This window comes from Dipodomys ordii, unplaced genomic scaffold, assembly GCF_000151885.1.
Source record: "Dipodomys ordii isolate 6190 unplaced genomic scaffold, Dord_2.0 Scaffold10, whole genome shotgun sequence".
NCBI classification, from domain to species: domain Eukaryota; kingdom Metazoa; phylum Chordata; class Mammalia; order Rodentia; family Heteromyidae; genus Dipodomys; species Dipodomys ordii.
The window spans coordinates 24,254,195-24,272,166 of NW_012267226.1; the positions used below are offsets into that span (position 1 = coordinate 24,254,195).

General features: G+C 51.6%; 1 protein-coding gene across 1 annotated transcript in view; it reads left to right on the forward strand.

The window, feature by feature from the left end:
- Pgr (progesterone receptor) overlaps positions 1–17,697 on the forward strand; it is a 98,158-nt gene extending 80,461 nt beyond the window's left edge. Inside the window, exons 5-9 of the mRNA XM_013009534.1 lie at positions 4,274–4,579; positions 10,347–10,491; positions 11,917–12,047; positions 14,232–14,389; positions 17,479–17,697. Of these exons, the coding sequence (XP_012864988.1) occupies positions 4,274–4,579; positions 10,347–10,491; positions 11,917–12,047; positions 14,232–14,389; positions 17,479–17,634 (896 nt within the window). The 3' untranslated portion in view covers positions 17,635–17,697. The remainder of the gene's footprint in view (positions 1–4,273; positions 4,580–10,346; positions 10,492–11,916; positions 12,048–14,231; positions 14,390–17,478) is intronic.
- Positions 17,698–17,972: the final 275 nt, after the last annotated feature.

Here is a 17,972-nt window from a genome sequence, read left to right on the forward strand (position 1 = left end):
CAGACTGCACCTCCCCCCTCAGACTGTGCCTCCCCCAGACTGTAACTCCCCCCTCAGATTGTCTACCCCCTCAGACTGTGTCTCCCCCCTCAGACCGCATCTCCCCCAAGACCTCCTGTGGGTTTCTCTGCAGCCTTCAAGGACTCAGTTCCGTGTAGAACTGATGTGCTCCGCACCTTGAGTATGAGAAGGCGGTCTGGCGTTGCCCGTGGTACAGGAGCTTCTGCTGTACGTGCGGTTTGCTGAGGGCCGAGCAGGGAGAGGTGAACGTGTGGAGTAATGTCACTTGGCGGGGCGCTGCCAGGCTGAGCACAGTGGCGCGTCTGTGCGGGTGCAGTGGGGGACAGCAAGGAGGTTGCGGGGGACCGCGGGGGGACGGCCCAGATGACCTCATAGCGCCCGGAGTTCATCCTGAGCTCAGTGGTCCTGGACGTGCTGAGGAGGAGGCTTGCCCAGGCTCGCTCTGCTGCGGAGACAGAACCGTCCAAGAGAGGACGGCGCGCACGGGCGCTGCCGGACGGGGTCGGATGCCACGCGGGAGGCTGCCGCTGGGCCGCGCTGTGCTCTGGACGGACGGTGGTCGGTCAGGCTGTCGCTGGGCCGCTGCTCCGCATCGTGCTCTGGTCGGTCAGGTGGCCTGTGGCCCGTGGGAGGCCGAGCCGCCATCACAGGTCTGGAGCTCTGGACGGGCGGCTGGAGCTGTGAATGGCAGTCAGCCCAGAGGGGAGACAAGCTAGATTGGGCCAGAGAGGGGCTGTGTGGCCCCCGGCCGAATCTGGGCACTCCGTGTTACTGTGACGATAAAGAGCAGACGCGGAGGCCGAGTGGCCACGCGGGGCAGAGGTGTGGGAGCGTGCGGGGTCACGGGAGGGTGGCCGCCGGGCTGGGGGACTGAGGACTGACCCAGCGGCTCCAGGCCCGCGGTGGGTGGGGACGGGAGGGGCTGCTGGGGACTTGCTGCAGCATGGGCGGAGAGCACGCGCTCTCTGGCCGGCATTCGCTGGCGCTGGCTGGGATGGCGGCTGGGGGCAGAGCTGGGGGCTGGGGGCAGAGCTGGGAGCGTAGACGGGTTCTGAGGAGAGTCGCGGCATGCAGGAAGTCCGGCTTTGGTGCTGAGCCAGCAGAGCCATCTCCACCACGGAGTCAGCACAGCAGGGGCACGGGGATCGAGCCTCACCGCCCGGCCAGTGACACGGAGACGCCTCGCACTTTCCTCAAGCCTCCATCCCACAGACCCCACGGAGGTTACATCCGTGTGCCTCGTTACTGACCCGAACATCTCTAGCTTTAGTCTCTTTTTCCTCCGGGACCTTAGCTGAACATTGCATGAGGTGTCAGACATATCAGAAAACAATCCTCCCCGTACTGGAACTGCGGTCAGACACAACTGAAGACACGTGGGTCTTTGCGGTTCATATTTCATAGGATGGTAAGTGGGATACGGCGTATAGCTGAGCACTAGTGACTCAGGACCCTGAGATCTGAGGATCAGGATTCAATGGCAGACCAAGCAGAAAAGAGATTCTTGTCTCCAATTAACCATTAAAAAGCTGGAAGTGGAGGTGTGGCTCCAGTGACAGAGCACAAACCTTGAGTGAAAGTCCAGTGAGAGAGTATAAGGTCCCGAGTCCAAGCTCCAGAATGTAAGGACGGGGGAGGCAGAGAGACTGTTATGGCTGACTGCATTGTAATAACATCACAGTCAAATGACTTATCGAAAATTGTGACCCGATGCTAGATAATGGAGTAATAAATCGTAGGCTTGATCTCCAAAGCAAATATCACCAGATAAAATCAGTCTAAAGAAATGCGTCCCCAAATTAAAATTTGGGGAGGTAGTTAATGGGTGAAAAGGGGTGGCCTGGCTCTCTGCCGCCTCCTCTGAGCGCCGACCGGAGGAAGACGCCCCACACCTCCAACAGAGAGGCTGAAGACGCCCCCCACCTCCAACAGAGCAGCTGAAGACGCCCCCCACCTCCAACAGAGCAGCTGAAGACGCCCCGCACCTCCAACAGAGAGGCTGAAGACGTCCACACCTCTAACAGAGAGGCTGATTATTTTTTAAGAACAAAACTAACAGTGACAGTAGGCAGCGGATCGCGGCCTTGGCAACACTATCACCCTTTAGCCCTTTCAGGAAAGAATCTTGTAAATACTAGGCATTATTTTTTCAAAATTCTTAATAGACTTGTCCTCTGATTAGACATTGCCTGATTGGATCCCAAAGAGGAAGTAGTCTTTAGAATTCAAAATGCCAGCCGCTGGACAGGGCAGCACTGGGGGCCCTGCCCCCCCCCCGCATTCCTTCAATCCCTCCCACTTCGTGGTCTGGGGTGAGCCCTCTCAGGAAGAGCGCCTCCCTCCTCCGTCCCAGCAGCCGCAGGGAGGCTGCGCTCTGCGGGCAGCAGGCTGCTGGCCACGCTGGGCTCTGGGGAGTGAGTGGCTGGGGCGTGAAGGAAGGATTGAGCGATGAGAGAGTAAATGTAGCCCGGACCGACCTCCGCACCCCAAACCCACTCACCGTGGGAGCCTGGGCGCGGCCAGGACCCCCCGATGGAGATGCGAAGGTTCCTTTCCAAGGGTTGCTCTGGTGAAATAAGACCTGCGAGACCTGGTTCCAAATGGCTCCCCGCTTCGGTTTTGCTTTTGTCATGTGTCTCCCTCTTGCCCCCAGAGACTCAGGAAGCCTAGGCTTATGAGCAGACCTGCCAGGGGCAGAAGGCGGCAGGAAATTGGGTTATTAGGAGCGTGAGGGTCAGAGCCCAGCGAAGGCTGACGTCACCTTGGTGATGGGGACAAGGTTGGAGGCAGCTTTTGGGGTGCTGAATGACAAGGCAGCTCCTGCCTTAGCCGCCGCTGGGGACGTCTGAGTGGGAAGGCAGCCCGGCCTCCAGCCGTCCCAGGGTGGGGCAGTTCCTCACTGCTCATCCTCTCTCCCACGCGGGAGCGGACGGCCGTCATGGCTCAGGACGAGGCTGATGGGCGGCCCTGGGCTCAGGATGAGGCTGATGGGCGGCCCTGTGCTCGCGCACGCAGCCTCCGGAGCACAGCAGCGCATCCTCGCGCGTTCCTCGCTCTTCTTCCCACCCCTTCCCCCGGAGCCCATTTGATCTCCGCACCGGAGTCTGTGTCCTCTTCTTTTATCCACCTGGAAGTTGTCCCCTTCGCTCTGCGTTCTGGCTCTGCTCTGCGTGAGTATAGCACGGGTGTGGTCTCCATGTGTCTGACTGCGCAGCAGGCGCGACCCTGCAGCAGCACAGCACTGCCCGAGCTCGGAAATCGCAGTGATCGCAGACACAGCAGGTAAATGAACGGGGAAGAGCAGCAAGACTTGAGCCCGCTGGCCTTCTGCCAGTCTGTGCTGGCAACTGAGCAAAGTGGACAGTCCACGTCTTGTCTAAAGGCCCAGGATCCATGCTCTGCTGCCAACCATCTAACAAGCTCAGAGGTGTTTTTACGAACGCTCGTGTGGAGTGAACTGGAAGCTGCCAGCCAGATGGGGCCTCCCGCGGTCAGGTGACCTCGGCGAGACCACAGTCAGCGTGAGCAGGCCTCCTTCCAGTGGACCAGCCGCTCATTCCTGACGCACCACCACGCGACTGAAACCCAGGTGACCTTCCTGCCAAGCTGTGCACCCTGTGAACAGCGGCTGTGAGGAGCCCATGGGGGAGAGCCCTGGTCTCCTGCCTCCATCCTCAAAAGGCAAATTCCACTCAGCGGCTCCAAGCCATTTCCTTCCTAACGCGAGAATTCATGGGACGAGAAATCCCAGAAATGTCCCCCAGCATGGACCACGGGCTGCAGCCTCCGTCTCTCCCCCACCACAAGACGACTCCTTGCTTTTGTCCTTATTGTGATTCAAAGACCGGTTTCACAGAATCTAGGAACTTGCGAGGCTGCAAAAAAAAAAAAAAAGATGTTATACCGTTTCATATCTATGCATATTCTTAATGCAGCGTAGTTCAGGACTCCGCGATTGTCCCGGGGGAGGCCGCCGCACTAGCTCTGGGAAGCGATCTTGGCTGTGTGGTGGGTGCGGAGCTCTGGCTTCGGGCGCTGTCTCTTCCCGCAGAGCCTCGTGACCCCGCTCACACTCAGCACTGTTATTTCTCATCCAAGCCCAAGGCTACCTTTCGGGATTTATCTCTGTCCTTGGTGTGACGCTAACATCTATGATGCTATGATCTTGAGGCTTAACACAAACGGCACATGGGGAGGGTGTTCGGCACTCACCTGGCCTCCCGTGTTCTTTCTCTCCCCTTTTCTTCTCTAGGTCGTAAGTTCAAAAAGTTCAATAAGGTCCGGGTGGTCCGTGCCCTGGACGGCGTGACGCTCCCTCAGTCCGTGGGCCTCCCGAGCGAAGGCCCCGCCCTGGGCCAGAGGATCACCTTCTCACCAAGCCAGGAGGTCCAGCTGATGCCGTCCCTCATCAACCTGCTCATGAGCATCGAGCCCGAGGTGGTCTACGCGGGACACGACAACACAAAGCCGGATACCTCCAGCTCCCTGCTGACCAGCCTGAACCAGCTGGGCGAGAGGCAGCTGCTGTCCGTGGTCAAGTGGTCCAAGTCCCTGCCAGGTAATGAGCCCCGAGGTGGACACACTGTGATTGAGAATGCCCTCCCATGGTGGTGGTCCCATGCGGTGTGAAATAAAACCCACTCACTGACAGACCCTAACTGCACTCAGGGCACAGTGAGGCTTCCAAGGTCAGTGAAGAACCAGAGGCCCTAAGCCTAAGTAAGTCATCTGGAGGTGGCCAAGTGAACCTCTGGATCATTATTTCCTATGATTTACTCCCAGCAACCAGACGTTGGCCTGTGATCGCCAGGCTTCTCTCGTCTGGGGGGGGGGGGGTGCTGCGCTGGCTTCCCTGGGCCCTGGCTTCCCTGGGCCCTGGCTTCCCTGAGGAGTTACAGGATGACACTCTCCCGGTCACACCTCAGGACAGTGAGGGAGGGGCACTGAGCTCGTACTTAGAAATACACCCCTCCCCCCTTGTATTTTCTCCAAAACAATCACATTCTCTTTGCATCCGTAATATCCTTATACTTTCTGGAGACCAATTTATTTTTCTAATATCTGATCAAGAATTAAATGTATTATGTCTTTTTGGTCATCAAGTAAATTCAATGATTTTTTTATAAAAAGAATTCCTGTCCAATTTGCCTTAATACATTTCTTGGTTATTATTCATTCTCCTTGAAAGGTTTGAAATATAATAGATGAATTATAATTGAACATTCAAGGTTATACAAAACAGAAAAATAGATTCCTGTTTGTTGAATCTTTTTTAAAAAAATAAGCATTGCTCAAAGTTAATGAAAGCCAGTATTCTAATGGAGATGAAGTAATTTTATAGAAAAATCCAAAATGCCCAGTCCTTATCTTTATTCTAGTTAAAAGACCTTAGACAGGTAATTTTTTTTCTATTAGAGAAGTTCTGAATATTTAAAACTTGCTGTGAGGGGTTATTGAGTTTGATAGACCTTTACTAAGCAAAATGTCATAACAGCATTGATAAATTATGCTGTTTAAAAATGTGTTTTTAATTTTCTAGGCTTTCTCTTATTTAGAAATAGTGATTTCTTTGTTGATTTTTTTTGGTCACATCCCTTTTGTTTGCATTTTGCAGGTTCTTTCTTGCTTAAGAGTAGACAATATGCAATTAAGAAGGTAATTTATTCACTGTGTATCCAAGCTCAGCTTTTAAGCACAGTTATAAGTCCAGATTTTTTTGACTCTCATGTAACCTTAAGAAAGAAAGAGAATTTTTACATTGAATTTGGGTGGCAACTATTTTTTTTATGTTGCAAAATGTAATTTATGTGTAGCCTTACAGAACAACATGGGTGCACACGGGCGCATCCATTCAGTAGAACAAGGAAGCGTGGCATTGCCCACAGGCGGCGTGGCCTGAGATCCGGTGGTGTCACCACGGGCGGCGTGGCCTGAGCTCCCGTGGTCACACGGCCGGTGTGGCCTGAGCTCCCGTGGAGTCGCCACGGGCGGCGTGGCCTGAGCTCCCGTGGTCACACGGGTGGCGTGGCCTGAGCTCCCGTGGTCACACGGGTGGCGTGGCCTGAGCTCCCGTGGTGTCACACGGGTGGCGTGGCATGAGCTCCCGTGGCGTCACACGGGCGGCGTGGCCTGAGCTCCCGTGGTGTCACACGGGTGGCGTGGCCTGAGCTCCCGTGGCGTCACACGGGTGGCGTGGCCTGAGCTCCCGTGGTGTCACACGGGCGGCGTGGCCTGAGCTCCCGTGGCGTCGCACGGGTGGTGTGGCCTGAGCTCCTGTGGCGTCACCACAGGCGGCGTGGCCTGAGCTCCTGTGGCGTCACACAGGCGGCGTGGCCTGAGCTTTTGTGACATCACCACGGGCGGCGTGGCCTGAGCTCCCGTGGTGTCACACGGGCGGCGTGGCCTGAGCTCCCGTGGCATCACACGGGCGGCGTGGCCTGAGCTCCGGTGGAGCCGTGCTTCTTCCTCAGACTGCACGAGTCACTGACGCAATGGTCCATGAGCTCCAGTGACAATTTTGGCCCGGGAGGAACACGTGTCATTAGCTACCCCAAATCCTGTCGGCTGACGTGAACCAAAGCCACAGTTCCTGCTCCCTGAGCCAGCCAGCCCCCCGCTATTAGACACCAGCAGTGTGCAAGACCTAACCATTACACCATGCGGGCAGAGCGCCACGCCCGAGGCCGGGCTCCTGGGTGACGTGTCAGACGCGAGGCTGGGCTCCTGGGTGACGTGTCAGCTGCGAGGCTGGGCTCCTGGCGTGGACGTGTCAGCTGCGAGGCCGGGCTCCTGGGTGGACGTGTCAGCTGCGAGGCCGGGCTCCTGGGTGGACGTGTCAGCTGCGAGGCTGGGCTCCTGGCGTGGACGTGTCAGCTGCGAGGCCGGGCTCCTGGGTGGATGTGTCAGACGCAGTGTGTCTGGCATCTGGGAATCGTGTCTGCACACAGAGAACTGTTCTGTCATTCGCTGATGAAGTCGGGTGAGACTGCTCGGTGTGAGAGCTGGGGTCTCTGCCTCTGCGCCTCCGGAGTGCAGCGCCCAGTGGCTGCCTGTGCAGGATGCCCTGTGCACCCCCGTGGCCCCCCCATATCTCTGTGTGCCCCCTGCGCCCCCCATGTCTCTGTGTGCCCCCCTGTGCCCTCCCCCCACGTCTGTGTGCCCCCCGCGCCACCCACGCCTCTGTGTGCGCCCCCTTGCGCTCTCCCCCCACGCCTCTGTGTGCCCCCCCTGCGCCCCCCACGCCTCTGTGTGCCCCCCCTTGCGCCCTCCCCCTACGCCTCGGTGTGCCCCCCTGTGCCCTCCCCCCACCTCTGTGGGCCCCCCTGAGCCTCCCCCCACCTCTGTGGGGTCCCCCACAGCTCCCCCCACGCGCCTCCCCCCATGCTGCTTCCCCTGCTGGAGCCTCCTCATTCCCAGCGTCTTCCCCTACTCACTCTGGATGGTCTTCCAGAACCTTCCCTGGTCCTTCCACGTCTCTGCTGCACTTGTCAGCCGGAGTGGTCGTGCTGTGCTCTGCTTTCTGCCCACCTCACGGACCACGGGCGCCTCTGCTATCTGTGCGCCCGGCGTCACGCCCGCCACTGGGTGCAGAGAAGCGACTTAGCACAGGCCAGGTAGTGGACACTTGGACTCCCAGCGCGCTGGAGAGGATGGAGGCACGAGGCTCATGGGTTCAAGGCCAGCCTGGGCTGCATAATGAGGCCTGTCCAAAAGACAAAAAACAAGCAACTTTTAAGTACAGAACTGATAGAGAAGTTTCTGTCATAAGGGCTGTTGCCTTAGGTCAGTAAGGCATCCCACCCCTGGTAGTAAACGTAGTAAACGTAGGTTGGTGCCCACAGAATGGTATCAGAACTTTTCTTTCTTTTTTTTTTTTGGTCTGGTCATGGGGCCTGGGCGCTGTTCCTCAGCTCTTCAGCTCAAGGCTAGCGCTCTACCACTTGAGCCACAGCGCCACTTCCGGCTTTTTCTGGTTATGTGGCACTGAGGAATTGAACCCAGGGTCTCATGCATGCAAGGCAAGCGCTCTACCACTGAGCCACCTTCCTAGCCGGGTATCAGAACTTTTCTACAGCCTTCAAGATCCATGCTTGTGTGAGATCCCACATGATGTGTCAGAAGCTGCTGATTTCATATATCATCTATTTATATAATACATATAGATAGTGTTATAGATGACGCTCTGCCCTTGTTTACACTCCCTGACATTTTATTTTTGGGGGAGCATGTATGAGTATATATATATATATTTTTTTTTTCTTTTTCTTTTGGTCTGTCATGAGGCTTGAACTCAAGGCCTGGACACTGTCCCTGAGGTTTTTGTTCTAGGCTAGCTCTCTACCACTTGAGCCAAAGTGCCACTTCCGCTTTTCTGGTGGTTAGCTGGAGATAAGTCTCCCGGACTTTCCTGCCTGGGCTGGCTTTGAACTGCAGTCCTCAGATCTCAGCCTCCGGAGTAGCTGGGATGACAGGCGTGACCACCTGCAGGGCCCCATCCTGCATTCTGTATCCCCACCCCTGAAGCAAGCGCAGCTCACAGTGAATCTCCTCTCCTGTATGTTCTTTACACTTTTTTAAAAGCATTGAGAACCAGGCAGCTTCTTACCAAAGTTTTCTTTCTGGAATTATCAGGTCAAGTCACTTCAGATAAAAGGGTATTTTTCATAGTAGTCACTAAGTACAATTAATGGTCATCTGCTGCATCTGTGTGAAGGTGTTCCATTTTCTTCTCATACTCGGAATTTTCCTGATCATCACCATGGGAATCTGTCCTCGGTGTTCCTTCTTTAAGTATAAAATAACGGATGCGATCACAGTGCGCGCGGACACCGCCCTGCAGCGCAGGTGTGGAAGCCACGGGACACCGTACAGCTGCTTATCCCAGGGAAGGCCGCCAGGAGCTAAGGAGAGGGACTTTCTGAGTTTTGTCTGTCAGATGGAGACAGACTTGTGCGTGTGTGTGTGTGTGTGTGTGTGTGTGTGTGCGTGTGTGTATTGTCAGTCCTAGCGCTTACACTCAGGGTCTGGGCACTGTCCCTGAGTTTCTTTTGCTCAAGGCTACAGCTCTACCACTTGAGCCACAGTGCTACTACTGTTTTTTTTTTTCTGTTTATGTGGTGCTGAGGAATCGAACCCAGGGCTTCATGCATGCTAGGCAAGCACTCTACCACTAAGCCACCTTCCCAGCCTAGAAATATACTTCTTGTTAGCAATACTGGTAACTGTTTTTTATATGTTAAAAACTGTCCTTTATGTTACAAGCATTCCTCTGTTTCATGTCATTAACAATCCTAGAATGCGAAAACAGAAAAGCACTGGTGACTCATGGCTGCACTCCTAGGGAGTCAGGAGGCTGAGATCTGAGGATCATGACTCAAAGCCAGCCTGGGCAGAGAAACCCAGGAGCCTCTTATCTCCAATAAACTACTCAGGAAATGCTAGATGTGGCGCTGTGGCTCAAGTGGTAGAGTTCTAACCTTGAGCGAAAGAAGTTCAGGGACAGCACCCAGGCCCTGAGATCAAACCCTGGGCCTGACAAAACAAACAAAAACCCGAAAAGAAAAAAGACAGAGTACAAAGTGAATGTAAATATAAACAGTCTATTTTCAAATAAAGAACAATTAAATTAAAAATTTCAAACTAGTAAGAGATTAAAAGGCAATGTGAAAAAAACACTGAATAAATTGTGTCAGACACTTAAATACTGTAAAATACTTTCTTTTGAAGGACATAAGAGTGAGCGAAAGTAGGCCTGGTACAGTAGCTCATGTTTGTAATCCCAGCTACTTGGGAGGCCAAGATTAGGAGGATTGCAGTTCAAGGTCACCACAGGCAAAACGTTAACCAGACCCCACAGCAACCCACAAGGCCAGGATGGAGGTGCCTGCCCAGTGGAGCCTGCGGCCTGCGGCCTCTGCTGGGCAACTGCACTGAACCCTAGCTGAACAACAACTAAAAGCGGTCACCTTCCAGCTCCCCGTGCCCCGTGTTCTAGTCATTGTGCGCGCGTCTCTTCCGCGGATTGGTTACGGGTTTGTTGAGGGCAGTGCTTGGATCGTATTCCTCTTCCTACCCCCGGTGCACATGCGCAGGTCTCGATGAGGGGTGTTGGGGAAGGGGGGAGGGGCAGCGGAGTCACCAAACATTTCCCCAGGTGCAGCTGGGCTCCGCGTTCGGGCCGCCCTGCTTATGAACGTCCCCTGAATCTGGGGAGAGCAAACACGGCCTTTCTTACAGCTGCCACCACCGAGTCCCAGCCGCGTGGCTGAACAAGGGACTGTCACGATGGGTGCGTGGCCTGAATTAACCCTTCAGTGGTCCCGCAGGTTTTCGAAACTTGCACATCGACGACCAGATCACGCTGATCCAGTACTCGTGGATGAGCCTCATGGTGTTTGGGCTGGGCTGGCGCTCCTACAAGCACGTCAGCGGGCAGATGCTCTACTTCGCGCCGGACCTGATCCTGAATGAGTGAGTAGTGCCTTGTGGGGCTCCGGGCCTCACGCTGGCAGTACTGGGGGGCGTGCTGGGGCTCACTAGCAGCATGGGGGGTGTGCCGGGGCTCACTAGCAGCATGGGGGTGTGCTGGGGCTCACTAGCAGAATGGGGGGTGTGCTGGGGCTCACTAGCAGCATGGGGGGTATGCTGGGGCTCACTAGCAGCATGGGGGGTGTGCCAGGGCTCCCTCCAGTTGGTGGTCAGCGCTCGCATGCTGGGCATCCTTAGTGGTGGAACTTTCCAAAGGCCCCTCAGCATGACCTGCCATCTTCACGCGCCTCACTGTCCACCCAGAGCCTCCCCAGGAACCTGGGACCATAGCTGTTCCTCTCCTTCCAATGTGCACTCTTGTCGGAAGTGGTCTGAGATCTCTCATTCTTCAAAAACGTATCAAGATAGACACTGCAAGCGGGTGCTGGTGGCTCACGCCTGTCATCCCAGCTGCTCAGGAGGCTGAGATCTGAGGAGCACAGTTTGAAGCCTGGGCAGGAAAGTCTGAGGCTCTATCTCTAATTAACCATCAAAAATAAGCCAAAAAGTAGAGCTGTGGCTCAACTGGTAGAGCACTAGCTTTGAGCCAAAAAAGCTCAGGGGCAGAGTTCAAGCTCAGGTCCTGAGGTCAAGCCCCAGGTTTGGCACAGAAAAATAAAAAATGTCTCAACACCCTTAACACAAAATTAAATGCTTTCTTTACCAAATTTAGCTTTAGGCGTTGGTATTAATGGAATAATGAAATAAATTAGAGGTGGCTTTGCTTGAAGTATTGACTTACCTTCAAAAAGCAAAAGCACTGAATACCCTCCTGCAGGAAAACCAGACCGGGGGCTTACTTTCAAAATGTTTCAAGAATCCTAGCTGCCTGGAGGCTGCCCGGAGGCCGCCGCCCGGAGGCCGCCACCCGGAGGCCACGCTCCTCTGGCGCCAGAGCCTTGCTGGTCACTTGAGGCTTGCTTGTCCTCTGTGCTCTGGCATGCCGCCGCCGGAACCTCCTCCCTCTGCAGGGCAACGGAAGCCGTTCGCCCACGGGCCTGTGCAGATGCGTGCACACACAGTTACACACATCCGTGCACGTGTGTTGCCAGGGACACATGAGTGAATAAGTACGTCCTTCCTCTCCACTGTCACCTCCTACAACGCTATCTTCCCCTACACTCACCTCCTGCGCCTCTATCTTCCTCTCTGCTCTCACCTCCTGCGCCTCTGCTCCTCTAACTTTCACAATCTGTGGCCTCCATCATTAGTGCCACACAGTGGAATACATGAAAGATATCCGAAATTCCGCATGCCGAGCTTGCTTCCTAATGACAGTGGACCCTCAGCCGCCCGAGCAGCGCTGAGCAGTCTCTCAGGCGGCTGAGACGTGGTTTCCTGTGGCTCTCTCCCCGCGCGCGCGGCAAGGCAGCGCATGAAGGAGTCGTCGCTGTATTCCCTGTGCCTCACCATGTGGCAGATCCCCCAGGAGTTCGTCAAGCTGCAGGTCAGCCACGAGGAGTTCCTCTGCATGAAAGTGCTGCTGCTGCTGAACACAAGTGAGCGAGCACGCGTGACGCGGAAACGGACACAGCCCTGGACGCTGGGCGGGAGGGGAGGGGTGACCCACACTAGACGCTGGGCAGGAGGGGATGGGGGACCTACGCTAGACGCTGGGCGGGAGGGGATGGGGGACCCGCGCTAGACGCTGGGCGGGAGGGGAGATGGTGAGGAAGGCCACTCAAAACTAGCACCAAAATCAGCTCTCCAGACCCCATCCCAGCCAACCCCAGGCTGCGCATGGTGACACACAACTGTCACCCCCGCCACGCGGGGAGCACACACGGGAGGAGGCGGGGCATACACATGAGATCCTACTGGAAAGATGACAAGAGTAAAAGGGAGCACTGGGAACATTGCTCCAGCAACCCTTCCCGCAAATCCCTGTGAGTCAAGGGGAAACAGATTCTTTCCCGATCCCAAAGGGTAAGCTGGCAAAGGAGAAATAGGTAACTACCAAGTTCAGCTCCCTATTTGTCGATAAGAACGATCACACAGAGCTCCAGGAAGAGGTGGCCGGTTGAACACAGCTTCTTACCGCTAATCCCTCCAAAGTGACACCAAAATCTTGGGCAAGGGTTTGATTAAGAAAGTGTTAAGAAAAATAACTCCGGGAAAAGTTATTGTTCATGTTTATCAGTGAGGGAAATGTGGGCATTCTTTGGAAACCTAAAAGAGGTGTCCATGTTTTGAAGAGATAGTTGAGGGAAGAGATCAGAGGTACTTGCACATACGTGTAGACATACAAACAGGGACATGATGCTGTTTTGATTTAAAGACAGGGCGTCACTCTGTAGCCCAGGCAGACCTCACACTTGTGATCCTACTGCTTCAGCCTTTTGAGTGATGAGATTAAAGGTGTGTGCCACCACACCTGGAATTGTTTTAAAATGGGCAAACATTTCCTGTTGCCATACTGTCCTCCAGAGAACCCCTTCCATTCCGGATCTCAGCAATTAAAAATTCAAAGCCCAAAGCTTAGGTTTTCTTTCATGTGTATGAGTAGCCTTTCTTAGCAAGAGGAGTGGAATTCAGGGATGCATTAGGGTGCATATAATACATAGGCTTAAAAATTTTTTTAGTGTATTTCTCTTTGCTAGGCACATATTGTTGCCTTTAAACTAAGTGCACTTCATTACAGAAATACTGCTAAGGGTCAGGTCATAAATCCAGCAGCTGTGTGACTTTGCTGTCCACCATCTGGTTATTACTGCAGAGGAAGTTCACATAAGGTTGCAGGATTTTTTGCTTTTCTGTTTTTTAAGAAGTGCAGCAAATTAAGAAGTGAAGCAAGGAAGTCAGGGATGGGGCAGTAAAGTTACTGGAGAAAAGGAGAAGGAACAACAGAAGGAACTAGAAGGTTTGGGAGAAAAACAAAGGTGGAACGGATTCTGTGGTGAAGATCCCAGGGTGAGGAGTGTGCCTAAGATCTGAGGAGCAGCACAGAGATTTCAGAGGAGAGAATCTGAGCCATTCACTCATGCCCTAATCTGGCTCAGCAACATCCTCATGAGTACCCACCACCGCCGGTACCCTCTCAGGTCAGGAGCTGTTGAGCACATCCGTACATTGTGATTCAGAAATGAGAACCACAAGGATTGGAAGTGAGAAGTTTTGAAAGTGGCATTTTCAGCTGGGAAGGTGGCTCAGTGGTAGAGCGCTTGCCTTGCATGCCTGAGGCCCTGGGTTCAATTCCTTAGCATCACATAAGCAAAAAGAAAAAAGCCGGAAGTGGCGCTGTGGCTCAAGTGGTAGAGCGCTAGCCTTGAGCTGAAGAGCTGAGGGACAGTGCCCAGGCCCGGAGTTCAGGCCCCACAACCAGACCAAAAAAAAAAAAAGAAAGTGGCATTTTCATATATCAGAAACACAAAGGCCTTCCACCCCACATTGCTCAGATTAAAAACAAGTATTTTTTTTAAACAACCTAAGTGGGTGGATATGAGATATTTAAATAGCCCATAGCTTTCTTTCCATATTAGCAAGAAGGCATCACAAAATGGAATGAAGAAATTTAGAATGCAACCACACAAAAAAGTGATAAACTTGTGGGGAATAATCCTCTAACGCCCAGTCACAGAGCTTCGCAGGACAAGGGGAAAATGTCCCGGAGAAACCCGAGATCTCGCCGAGCCTGCTGCGTGGCAAACGTCTAACACCACTGTGACCGCAATTGCTTGCTGCAGTTCCTTTGGAAGGCCTGAGGAGTCAGAGCCAGTTTGAAGAAATGAGGTCCAGCTACATCCGGGAGCTGATCAAGGCCATCGGCTTGAGGCAGAAAGGCATGGTGCCCAGCTCCCAGCGCTTCTACCAGCTCACAAAACTCCTGGATAACTTGCACGACGTAAGTACCCCCGTGCCGGGACACCATCAGTCCTTCCCTCAACTTTTCACATGTTCAACGTAAACTCTGCTCGGTCTGTATGCTTCACGTCCTGTGCTCTAACTGTGCTTGCACCTCACAGCTCGGAGGGATCAAACATGCTCCTGTTTACTGGTATTTGTATAGCTGAGGAGTAATATCCATAGGAATTGGGGCACAGTTTCTACAGTATGATCCAAAGTGTTTTTGCCTTAAAATCAGAAAAATAGCCGGGCGCTGGTGGCAGGTACCTAGCTATTTAGGAGGCTGAGATCTGAGATCTCGGTTTGAAGCCAACCCTGGTCAGGAAAGTCTGTAAGACTCTTACCTCTATTAACCACTCAAAACAAGAAACAAAAAACAAAACTGGAAGTGGAGCTGTGGCTCAAGAGGTAGAGCTCTAGCCTTGAGCACAAAAGCTCAGACACAGTGCCCAGGCCCTGATTTCAAGCCCCAGGACTGGCAAAAAATAAAAATTTAAAATTACACAAGTTCATGAATATACACTAACAACAAAAGTATGGATGGAATGACAAATAACTGCCGACAGGCAGTCAGAAACTACGTATCAAGAGCTAAAATCTGCATGCTTTCCAAATTTGTTTTTAGGCTTTATCTTGAAGAAATAACTAGGCAAGAATTTGAATTCTTTAAGTTCCTTCTGGGTTGTTTTTGGTTTCTTTCCCCTTTGCTATGGCAAAGCTCCAGAGGTGCCCAACACCTTAACTATATTAATAAAAGAAGATGTGTGGTTAGATATGTGGCTAGTCAAGACATACTGAATACAGACTTTTATTACCGTTGGGTTTAGAAATCACATTAAAATGACAGTCAAGACATAAAAAGCTATCTACTCACCAGGTCAAATTCCGAGGGCCTAACACTTGAATTATGAGCAGACTGTCAAGATTACAAGCTATTTGAGTAAAGCCTCTCAGATGAAAAGCAGAGAGAAAAATAAGAAGGATAAAAAGTGACTTGAAGGATAAAGCACCAGTAGAGAACAGAATAAGATCTGTAAGATCTTCAGAAAAGTAAAGAATAGCATGGTATCCAAGAAAGGAAAATAGAAAAACACTCAAAAAAAAAAAAGAGAGTAATGTTTGGTGAGAAAAATACTTTGGCACAATTAAATACAGAAGAGACACTTAAATAATTAAGATGTACAAACTGAAAATGAAGTGAAAATAATTTTAAGATCAAATCACGGAAGATCAGAAAGAGATACAAAGTCTAGAGGATTAATCTTGGAGTCCTATGGTCCTATGAATAACAAAATTCCAGCAGAGAGAACAGCAGAAAATCGAGGAAACTATATAATAATAAAAGGTGTTGGGGGCTGGGTGCACACAGAGAGAACCCCAGCCATGCTTGATTTTAGCACAACGTGAGGCTAACTAAATATGAAGCCATACTCAAAAGTAATTAAAGTAAAAACATGGGACAGAGGCAATGGCTCAGCTGACCAGTATAAGTTCCTTAATTCAAATCCCAGCAATGCCAAAGAATAAAAAGCAATTGTGGAGGAAGGACGGGGCCGATGTAGGCACCACACCACTGAACCAAAGAACATTATTACAATGCATCAGCATCCTGGGAGTGAATAGACTACCTTGAATAGACCATGCCCAAAGCATATGCAAATTATTAGCACTTGGAGATCCTCTTCGACTTCTGAGTAGCAACAATGGAAGCTGGAAGACAGTGAGACAAGGCCTACAGAATGTGATGGCAAAGAAGATCTTCAACCAAACCATCACACAAGTATAATGGCAACCCTGTTTTCCTATTTGCAAAGTCTCCTGAGAGTCTTTTCTTAGATGTAGGCTTTTTCAAGAATTACCTTAGGATGTTACAATGAAGTAATTAGAGGAAGAAGAATCAAAATCATATTTTAGCACAAGAGCCGGGCAAAACTGCCTTGAGTCTAGATTGGAGCCATAAAATACATCAAGGAGGAAATGGAACTGGTAGATGTCAGTGAGTGTAACTGTGTTAAGATGATACCTTTGAGCCGGGTGCCAGGGGCCCATGCCTGTAACCCTAGCTACTCAGGAGGCTGAGATCCAGGGATCCTGGTTAGAAGTTAGCCCAGGCAACGAGGTCCATGTAAACTACCAAAAAAAAAAAAGCTGGAAGTGGCGGTGTGGTTCAGGTGGTAGAGTACGAACACGGAGCAAAAGAAGCTCAAGAACAGTGCCCAGGCCAAGTTCAAACAGGATTGCACACATGTGTGTGTATGTATGCAGACACACACACACACACACACACATAGATGATACTTTTTCATTGCTGTCAGAATTTATCGATGATGGCAATAAATGTGGAGGAAACAAACATGTAAGAGAGCTCTTGCAAAATAAAGTCATATAAGAAAGGAAGTGGGAATCAAGGACAAGACAAACCCAACATAAAGGTGTAGTATCAATACTGAAATTGTGTGGCAAAAAATGCATTCGAGATATAGAGATATGTGTCAAAAACACTGCCCCCACCCCCAAATCATTCAAAGTAGCTGCGTGTGGGAAGCCGGGGTGAGAACAGAGCTGTGGGTGTTTCTGCTGCCGCTTCTTTTGGTGTTCTGGCTGTGCCGCGTGACTTGTGAAATTAAGTACGTTGGACTCCTTTGACAAAAATAATAGATTGCGATTCATTCTGTTGGGTTATGGACATAATAGTCAATCTATTGTTATATGAATGAAAGGTGATTAACAAATAGAATTTCTGAAATAACTGAGTTTTGAATGTGTGTGTGCAGTAGTTTGTGTGTGTGTGCATGCCCACACATCTTTAAAAAACTTGAAAAATGCACCAAAATATTCCACTTGGCTACCCTGTGGAAATACAGGCAACGTTCATTGCTTTACGTCTTTCGTATCGTTGGGCTGTTTCGCTGCGTGTAGATCGTCGTTCTAGGTTTCTGTGGTGGGAGGGCAGTGGGAGAGTTTTCATTTGGTAGAGGAAGAAACCTCTTGGTCAGTTAATTCTACTGTTAGAAAAGAGGCTATGCCTGGAGAGCGCATGAACTCACTGTTTTCCTTGCCGTGTTTCCCCCCGCTTGCCAACGGCAGCTGGTCAAGCAGCTTCATCTGTACTGCCTGAACACGTTCATCCAGTCCCGGGCGCTGGCGGTGGAGTTCCCGGAGATGATGTCGGAGGTGATTGCGGCGCAGCTCCCGAAGATCCTGGCGGGGATGGTGAAGCCGCTCCTCTTTCACAAAAAGTGACCCCACGCGTTCCCTCTCAAGGAAAAGAAAGTTCTGCGTCATGTCCTTTCGCTTCGGCGAGGGTGAGGATGGTCCCCAGGTTTTGTGAAGCCTTCTGAAAGCCTTACATTTCTAACATATCATACTGTGTACATTTATGAGGAAAAAATGTGAGATTCAAATTTTCTTTTGTAAAGGAAAGTTAGGACTTTTAAAGTGTATTTGTGTACCTATATTTTCTTTTAGAGTTTACAAGATTGATAAAATTCTAAAGTTGATGGTTGAAGCAAACTATATATTATGCATATATATCGTTTAGGTGGAGATTTTTAACTTTTGCTTCTAACAGATCTCCGTTA